Below are 9,369 nucleotides of genomic sequence, written 5' to 3' on the forward strand. Positions count from 1 at the left end.
GATCATTATCATAGCAGCAGTGATTATGGAAAACACAGATTATGATTCATGTTTGGCATGTGCTGCTGCAGAACCTTTAAGCCAGAGAGCTCGAAATGGGTGACGCTCACCAAATGATTAAGCACACATGCTTCAACTGAAGGCAGATAAATAATATTTGCCTTCCTCTGAGCAGAAAATCGGAGCTTCAAAGCAACAGAATGATTGCTTCGTGATCAACAATGAATCAGTGAGACTTGGGAAGCATTATAGCCCTTATGTGCAGCTTGAGATAATGATCCAGGTTGAAATTGTTTAGGAACAAGTTATCAGTTCCCTATCAAAACAAAATGATGGGGAGCAGTTTCCTGGGAAATCAAAAGGGTCTGGCTTCTTCAAAATGGCATAATCTACTGGATAACAATGCACTGTACTTCTGTAACACTGTTAAGCAAACATGCGCTATGGTGACAAAACATCCAGCTGAGGGAGGTTACTCATTTTTAAGTGAGGAATTGCCTCTAGATGAAATGTGTAGGACAACTTCATTCAGTAAATGCCAGTGTGTTTGTTACAGCAATATGACCCCTCAGCTGGGGAAAGAAACACCTGTCAATGAAATGGAACCACATTTAGACAGAAGGCAGCAAGGTGTTTTGATACAAATGGCATTCATTGGTCATAGGCAGGCCTGGAAGGGAGGCATCTCACACGCACTTGAAATTAGCAGGGAATTCAGGAAGGCAAAATATAATTACTCAAACGGAACCTGGCCAAGAAGTTTGTGTTAACATCCTGTACTCTTACACAAGGATCTGTGAAGGAACCTTGGTCAGGGATATCTCTAGGTCTGAATGCACACTCAGACGGTGAGGAATGGGATCAGTCAGTGTATCGTAACCAAAGCAACCCTGAGTGATTTAGTTCCTATCACAGCCCCCATATGTACACGGGGAGCTGCAGCTGATGGAGTGTGAAACCACTTCAGATTGAAAATATTTTCCTGCCTTTAATAGGGTTCAGATTTTCAATTTTTTCTTGTGAAATCAAAAGAAGGAAAAAGACTTGTAAAAGTTTTGCTTTTCCCTGAATGAAGACAGACACTTTTAAAAGGCAAGAATAAACACAGTTCAGCAACATTCACTGCTGCTCAAACAGCGCGAAACCCAAACTCTGAAGCCCTCCAAGTAACAGTGTCCAGGAGCAGATTTCACATAGTGTAAATGAGAAGCACAGTGCTTTTCCTTCCGGCTGCTGACAAACCACCCAGGGAACGAAGCACGAAAGCGCTGCGCCGCTCCAGCAGCGGAAAGAACAAAAACCTGCAATACGTCCGCAGGCTCCTGCTGCCCTCCATCGGACACACAGGGGAAGCGCCCGCTGCGGAGCGCACAGCGGAAGTCAGCTGACCCGGAAGTCAGCTGACCAGGAAGTACGCACGCCGGAAGTGGAGATGCTATTTCCGGAAGCAGACGGCAGCACTGCGCCGGCTCCGCCTCGCCGGGCCGCCATCTTGGTTGGAAGCAGCGGTCGCGCCGTAGCGGGAGGTGCTGGGGTCTCGGCCCTGCCCTGCCCGGCTCAGTCCGGCCCGCTGTCCGTTCTCGGCGCTCCTCCTCTTTCTGCTTCCCTTGCTTGGCCGCTGGCTGCGGGCCGGTGGAGCGACCCGGCGGTGGAGGGGCTTGCTTTAGCAGGGAGAGGTGAGTGGGGCCTGCAGGGCGAGCTCGGGGAGCGAGGGCTTCCCATCTTCCGCCTCGAGGAACCCGGAGCCGGGCTGAGGGCAGGCCTGCGTGTCGCCGTTTGCCTTCTTGTCCGTTCTCCTGGGAGCTGCCGTGCCGTACTTGGGTTGCTGGGGTCGAAAGGCCTTGGTTTAGTTCCTCGTCCGCCCTGCCTGTGTTGTATTGATGGGGAAATCGATGTCCTGTGGTAGCTTCTGTAAACGTTCTTCGGTGTTTAAAATGCGAAGGATCTCTCGGACAAGGTTCCAAGGAGTGTAGGAACCCCAATAGGTGTACGTTAGTCTGGATGATTTCAGTCTATTTTTGCTAACTGTGGTGAAGGGCGCTGTTACAAAGCACCCTTTTTTGTTCTAAATTAAAAGGCGTGATTTAATCTCGGCTTTAAATTCAAAGCTGACTTCTGTAGAATTTTTTTTGGTGGGTATTTAAAGAGATGTATTTAAAAAAGGGCTATTTCGTTCAGGAAACAATACTGTATATTAGAGTGATTTACAGTACTTTTAAGGAAAACCAGGTTAAGAGTGTTTATTTTGAGGAGGATTTTTTTGTAGTTGTAGTTAGTGGTATAAATATTCTCTAGAAATATACTTCACTGAGTGTATTGAATTGAATAGAAAGCTTTAAGGCATTTTCTGGTGTCCAACCCTGCTATCACACGTGAAAATTATCTTAGATCTTTATAGAAAGCGTTCATAAAACCTTTCTAGTTTTTCCCCTGAATTTCTAGAGCCCTGAAAGAAACTGAGTTGCGAAGTAACTTGTTGTGCTTCTGTGAGGGAAAGTGAGCTAAGTAGCATTTGCTAATCGATGTCTGCTCTGTAGATGCATTGCAAGGGCTGATACATTCTTTGTCTTGAAAACACCGTGGATTTTCCATTCTTCACACTGAATTGCCTCTTTCTGGATGAAGTTCTTCCTTTGGAAGGGAATAATCTGGCTCAGAAGATCTCATAAGTTTAACTGAACTCTAAGCAGGCAGCAGATTGATCTTAAAATTCCTCCTCCCCAAAGTTAGTAATACGATGACTGTATTATTTTTTCTTTGCTTGTGATAGAAAGAGTAAATGAATTTAAATCACAGGCAGATTTGCACCGTGGATATTGAAACTAATTTGGGAAATGAATTATTGAAAAGGACTAAGCCCTTTAAAACTTTATGGCCGTGATTTGTGCCCAGCCTAAGCCCAGGAATGGCTGTTAACAGTTCAAATAGGTTCTGTAGTGCAGTTCATTTTCATGATAGCAATTCTGTGCACGTACATCCACAGCAGTATTCTGGAAGGGGTGTTTTTTTCCCATTTGGGTGATGTACAGCTTCTCTTGGGAGTGTGTTGGTTAAAACTGCGTGTGATTCTTGCTGCTTAAAAGCGATGGTGACTGTCTTTAAAAAGATGCTGTGTCTGGTAGATGTAGGAGCTGTATTCAAGAAAGCATCACAGCCCTACACCTGCTGAGATTGTATTTGTATATATTTTTTGAAAACCAGATGAGCAGCAGCAGTAATAAGAGAGCACCAACGACAGCAACACAGAGACTTAAACAAGACTACCTTCGAATTAAGAAAGATCCAGTGCCTTATATCTGTGCAGAACCCCTCCCATCTAATATCCTTGAATGGTAAGACTTAGAACGAGCTGTTTGTGCACTTGTGGAGAGAACAAGACTTTCCTGGTCATCAGGTCTGACTCCTTCACCCCCTATGGATTGTAGGGGAGCCTTGGTTTTGGGAGGTGGCATATGGAACTTCTTGAAGTGATGCTAGTCTTCTGTCTTTCTAGAGAAGTTGATGGCTGGTGGTGTGAAGGCTCTCACACTGTTTGTGTTTTCTCCTTTGTCTTAGGCACTATGTTGTCCGGGGACCTGAAACAACTCCTTATGAAGGTAAAGGCACGAAGCAAAAGTGGGCATTGGTTGGCATGTCTCAGTAATTGCATGGATGATTGAATGGGCAAAGCACAGCTGTGGTAAATAGCCCTGAGAACCTTGAGTGCAGTTGCAAAGCAGTCTGTGACTGGTATGGTAGCTTATGGAAAAGAGTGAGGGGTGCAACTGTCTGTTAATCTTTCTCTTTGTATGGTAGTGAAACCACATTTGTTACATTTTCTATTAAGTAACTTAGGTCACTCGCTTTAGGACAGTCAAAATAACTTCATAAAACCTCATTTTCCAAATATTTCATCCCTTAGGGTTTGTTTTTTTTTTTAGGGTGGTTTGCTTATGCCTTACTGCATGAGCATCTCTCACTGAACTGAGAGCTGTATTGTCTTCATGAAGTTCCTTGGAGAATCCAAGGACCAGAAGAAGCTGTGTTAATGTTGTGTGCTTTGTTGTTCAGGGTGTCTTCTGGAGCCTTTCACAAAATGCTTTTGAAGTTCAGGTTCTTCAGAGATCTCCATTTGCAGTTAATTGTGTTTGTGATACTCTGAAGCATCGGTGTTGTGTTAAATATGCTTTGGCTGATGTTCCTTGAATGTATGGCAGGCTAGAAAACAGAAAAGAGTGTTTGTAATAGAGATGTAATTGTCTCCAGAGTGAATGTGCTGCAGGTGGGGGTTGTTTCAGAGGCACAAAATGATGTGCTTCATCCCTCTAGTGTGAGGAAGAGAGGGAAGCAAATACAGGGTTTTATTTAGCCCAATCTGAATACCTTTAGGACTTCATCTTAATGCAAAATAAGTAATTCATCTCTTTGTGTAATGCAGGTGGCTATTATCATGGGAAACTAATATTCCCCAGAGAATTTCCTTTTAAACCTCCTAGTATTTATATGATTACACCTAATGGAAGGTTTAAGTGTAATACAAGGTAAGGATTTTCTTCTAACACTTAAAGCAATAAACACCACTTTTGCAATATGTGAAGCACGCAGTGGTTTTAACAACAAAAATAAAATGCCTTTTTGTCTCATCTTTTTAGGTTATGTCTTTCAATCACTGATTTCCACCCTGATACGTGGAATCCAGCTTGGTCAGTCTCAACCATCCTGACAGGCCTCCTTAGTTTCATGGTGGAAAAGGGTCCCACTCTGGGCAGCATAGAGACTTCAGAGTTTGCAGTAAGTTCCACCTTGTACCTTTTGGGCTACTTTCAGTTTAGGGGCTGCTGAATGTGACCTCTAGGTTAACACAACAGTGAGAGCTGATGTTTTGATATCTTATCTACTGCATGTGATGGCAGGGTGAACCCAAGCAGTTTTAGGCAGCGTGGGGACAGGGAGGATTTCTAAGTAAAATTTGAAATGCTTTTTTGCTACACTGCATGCTTAGGACTTTTGGTGCTTGTGGTGGCAGGGATGTCACTGCAGCTCACCAAGGCCATAAGATGAAGGATCAGGAGCAGAGGTTGAGTTTAGAAATGCCTAATGATAATATTGATAAGTATGCAGTTGCAAATGGTGTAAACTATCTAACTAGTTTCTCCCATTTGTGTGGGAAGTTTTTGAGCTGTATTCGTTTTGTTCCTGTGCTCATAATTCTTCTTTCCTTCACAGAAACGACAACTTGCTGCACAAAGCTTAGCATTCAATTTAAAAGATAAAGTCTTCTGTGAGCTCTTCCCTGAAGTGGTGGAGGTAGGGGCATTCAATTCATGGAGTAACTTGGTTTTCTTTAGCTTTTCACCTTCTCTGTGTAGATCTATAAGCTAGTTGTTTAGGACTCTAAGGTCTATCTACTTTTATCAACCTTAGAGGCCTTTTAAAAGACTCTTTTGCAGTGTGAAAGAATTAAAAAGTTCAGTTTCAGGATTCAAACGTTTTGCTGTTAAACAAAGATCCACTGTCAGGGGAATCAAAACACTTAGAAACATAGAATGGGTTGAAAGGGAGCACAATGCTCATCCAGCTCCAACCCCCTGCTGTGTGCAGGTCACCAACCAGCAGCCCAGGCTGCCCAGAGCCACATCCAGCCTGGCCTTGGATGCCTGCAGGGATGGGGCATCCACAGCCTCCTTGGGCAACCTGTTCCAGCGCCTCACCACCCTCTGGGTGAAAAACTTCCCCTAATATCCAACCTAAACCTCCCCTGTCTCAATTTAAAACCACCCCCCCTTGTCCTATCACCATCCACCCTCATAAACAGCCATTAGTATCTCCTATTGTTGTTACAGCCTTGACTGCTACACGTGCAGCAGGCATGGCTGTGATGCCAGTATTTTACAGTTGTGTAACTCTGCTGAGTTGGAGGACTAAGCTTTGTGTATCTGGCCTTAAGAACTGAGGTTCTGAAATCTGTTCAAAACACACAAAAGCTTCACCGCTTTCAGTTTCAGCTTCCCTTTTTTTTTCTTCTTCTTTTTCTTCTTCTTTTCCCCCTCCAGGAGATTAAACAAAAACAGAAAGCACAAGAAGAGCTCAACAGCAGACCTCCATCCCTCCCTTTACCAGATGTTGTCCCTGATGGGGAAGCACACTACGGTCAGAATGGGATCCCCCTTCTTAACGGGCACGTTCCATTGGCACCTGCCAACCACCCTGGCCTCCAGCAGGCCAACCGTAACCACGGACTCTTGGGTGGAGCTCTGGCGAACTTGTTTGTTATAGTTGGTTTTGCAGCCTTTGCCTACACAGTCAAATATGTACTGAGAAGCATAGCGCAAGAATGAGGAGAATAAAATCCAAGACCAAATTAGATGTAGTTGCTGAGTGAGTGGGACTCTTTGGGCGTCTGACTTTTGACACTGGGATAAACGTTTCGTGTTACCAAATGACAGGTGAAATCTTGGTTGGCTCATGTCTTGAGTTTGGGAAGTGGGAGTATGTTCAGTTAGGCAGAAAACTAAACAAAGTTCTGCTCGCAGATCCTGTTGTCAAGTCAAAGCATTATTGATGAAACACCAACATTTCTAGTGCTTTGATTTTTATAGCACTTCTCCATCTGTTATTTGAGATTTGAAAACCTGAAGCAAATAAAGCTTTTTACTTCATTGAACAGTTTTTAAAGGTTCACACGTGGTGCATATTGTTTTAGTTTCATTAGGGAGGAGTCTGTACACAATTGGAGGTGAGTCAAGATGAGGACTTGGTTCATGTGAACGTGGATGCTACAGAAGATAGATGTCTTCATTTTTATGATAGAATGAACATCATTGCATATCTAGTCAGTAGTGATCAGATGAGTGGGGAGAATAACACCGTGTGTGTCTGATGTGCTGTCTAAATTGTCACTGTGTAATTGGAGGTTTTATTTGGGCTGCAGGGGGTGCAGTTGTCAGCCTGTAGGAATGGTTAGCCTGAGAAAAGTGTCTGAATTGCTCTTTAGTGGGAATACAGCTGGGCAGTGTTGTTTTAGATTCGTTCATTTAGGGATTTCCATTTGGGGAGGTGTTACCTTTGAAAGCTGTAATACTTTGTTGTGATCACAAGGTGCCACTGTTGAAAATAAAAGCTCACAGACAGGGGAGTTGATTACCAATTGAGAACATCTCTGGAACTGCTGGGTTTTAGACACTGAAGTAAAACCTTGTGAAGTCAGTCTTGTCTGAGTAACAGGTGAGCTGCTTCAGTGTCAGCTGCATTAACCTGAAATGTCACAAGCCAAAGGAAGTGAGCCCCTGGCATTAGCTCTGCTTGCTTACTTGAGAATGGGCCCAAAAATCCCAGAGCAATGCAAACAAACCCACAAAGCCCCAACTACTGATTTTATTTTATTTTTTTCCTAAGTTTTTAGAAGCTTTTGGCTTCTAGTTCCGAGTTTGTCTCTATTCCTCTTCTGCTGATAGCAATACTGTTTGTTGGTGAGATTGCAGGATTGTGAATAAAACAGTGAAGCCTCGAGAATAGTTCGAAAGCCTGAAGTGACTTTTTCAACTCTTCCTGCTTTTTTTTCCTGCTTACTTTCCTCTAAATGCTTTTCCAGAGGTGAACATACTGTGCCTTTTAATTGGCAGTGATGTCTTGTCTTCTGGGGAGGGTGCACTTGCTGTCAATGGTACAAAAAAGGTGATAGCAGGGTAAGAAGCTCCGCCTCCAGCTGCTTTGTCTGTTAGCTGTTGTGAAGAGCCCAATCAATATTACCTCATGTACTTAAGATCCTTTCTTTTTTTTTTTTTTTAAACTGTTTTATTTTCCCTTTCAGATTCATTCTCTCTCTGCTTCTCCTCGGTGTCTTGAACTGTAAGCAAAACTAAATGATAAACCCTTGAGCCATGCAGTTTAGAGCTTCAGTAAACATGACCAATCCTCTGCAGTAGGTAGGAGTTATCAAAGCTAGCAGGACAGCTCTACACTAAAGAAATCTTCAAGTAGATCTGAGATGAGGGAGGGAGGGAGGGGATGTGGAGAAGGCTGGGTTTTAAAATGTATTTATAGATTATTTTTTTTTTGATTCTGTGGTTTTACCAAATCTTATTTATAACTAATTTGCCTCTTGTATGTGCATAATCAGCTGTTGTGAAAGGAGAAACACCGATTTTATGTGCATCTGGAAACAGTTCTGTCAGTGTGGAGGTACTGTGAAGGAAGGAGGGGTGTCAGTCTTCCTTGCAGTGATGGGGTTCTCCAGGTGGCTTGTCAGTGGCTTTTATTTATATCTTCTTCCTCAAAGCAGATGGACCTTGAACTGAGGCTGTTCTGCCTCATGGATTCGTATCATTCAGATGTGTTTGTGTTCTCATAATGCCTTTTTGTTTTTAACCATTGACGTAGCCTGCAGACAAAAGCTTGTGAATGGTTGTCTGTGTTTATCTTATGGAAAATCTTTTGTCCACATAACTGAAGACAAAGGCAAGGAGCCCTCAGGTATGGTTAGATGGCATCTCTTGTGAAATGTGCCTTGCCAAGGTGAAAGGATGACTAAAACTGGGAGATGGCACATCATAAAATGTCTCTTATTTGAAATGAACAAGCAGTTGGCACTAAGCTATGCATGAGCATCTGCAGGTGGGTCCCTTGTTTTTAAGAAGAGCCACAACTGGAAACAGAAAACAGCCTCTTGTTAAACCCTGGAGATGCTGCACCTTCTGTGAGGATTGGCTTCATTTAAAACAAACACAACAAAAGAAACCCCAAAACCTTACTTTGCATTTGCAGTTTCTCTTCAGTACCCTGGATGCAGAGAGATTGGACAGTCGTTTTGGGTGCTATTTGTTGAAAGCTAGGAGCAAAATCTGACTGAATCCTTGCACTTCTAGCTTTACAAAATGTCCATAGGTGTCCTTGCTCCTTGCCTTTGGTAACAGAAGACTTATTCCCTTTTGTGTAGTTTTGTCATTTTGTTGTTTTTCCTTTTTTTAAAGGCATTTATAATAAGATGCAGTATCTGATCTTTTTGTTACCAAAGTCAGTAGGTGGAGTAAACCAGTCTTTGCCGTGCAAAAATGTTACCATGCCCTGAAGCAGTGCATTACTTGATGTAATAAAAGCTGTCCCTCAGTGTGTGATATTGGAACGAATGGTTGCCCCTTCACTTTCATGCTGCAATTTCATAGATTGCTGTAAGACGGTAAGGAAGTTTTGCAACTTGAATTGTGAGGCATCTCAATGATGGCCTTTAAAGATCTCATGACTTTTAATGATCCTGGATTTATGTGTAGTCTTTTCTCCCCCCGAAATTTCAAGGTCACAGGAATTACCTCACTTCAAGCATGTACTGAGGAGTAGAAACGGCTGCATTGTAAAGTTGTTTGTTCATAATAAACATTCATGATAAAATTTAAA

At 42.9% G+C, this 9,369-nt stretch overlaps 1 protein-coding gene across 1 annotated transcript; it reads left to right on the top strand.

Moving 5' to 3' along the window:
- Nucleotides 1-1,462: 1,462 nt before the first annotated feature.
- Nucleotides 1,463-9,369, top strand: UBE2J2 (ubiquitin conjugating enzyme E2 J2). The gene is made up of 7 exons (XM_052691781.1): nucleotides 1,463-1,676; nucleotides 3,202-3,332; nucleotides 3,556-3,596; nucleotides 4,418-4,520; nucleotides 4,632-4,770; nucleotides 5,206-5,286; nucleotides 6,033-9,369. The coding sequence occupies exons 2-7, from the start codon at nucleotides 3,202-3,204 to the stop codon at nucleotides 6,315-6,317; spliced, it is 780 nt and encodes a 259-aa protein (XP_052547741.1). The 5' UTR covers nucleotides 1,463-1,676; the 3' UTR covers nucleotides 6,318-9,369.

The sequence above is a fragment of the Tympanuchus pallidicinctus genome, unplaced genomic scaffold (assembly GCF_026119805.1).
Source record: "Tympanuchus pallidicinctus isolate F22 unplaced genomic scaffold, pur_lepc_1.0 scaffold29, whole genome shotgun sequence".
NCBI lineage: Eukaryota > Metazoa > Chordata > Aves > Galliformes > Phasianidae > Tympanuchus > Tympanuchus pallidicinctus.

Bases quoted from the DNA above. Each gene is read 5' to 3' on its own strand.
- UBE2J2 (XM_052691781.1), top strand. From the start codon at position 3,202: ATGAGCAGCAGCAGTAATAAGAGAGCACCAACGACAGCAACACAGAGA. The intron at 3,333-3,555 runs GTAAGACTTAGA...CCTTTGTCTTAG, and splicing joins CCATCTAATATCCTTGAATG to GCACTATGTTGTCCGGGGAC. The intron at 4,771-5,205 runs GTAAGTTCCACC...TTTCCTTCACAG, and splicing joins TAGAGACTTCAGAGTTTGCA to AAACGACAACTTGCTGCACA.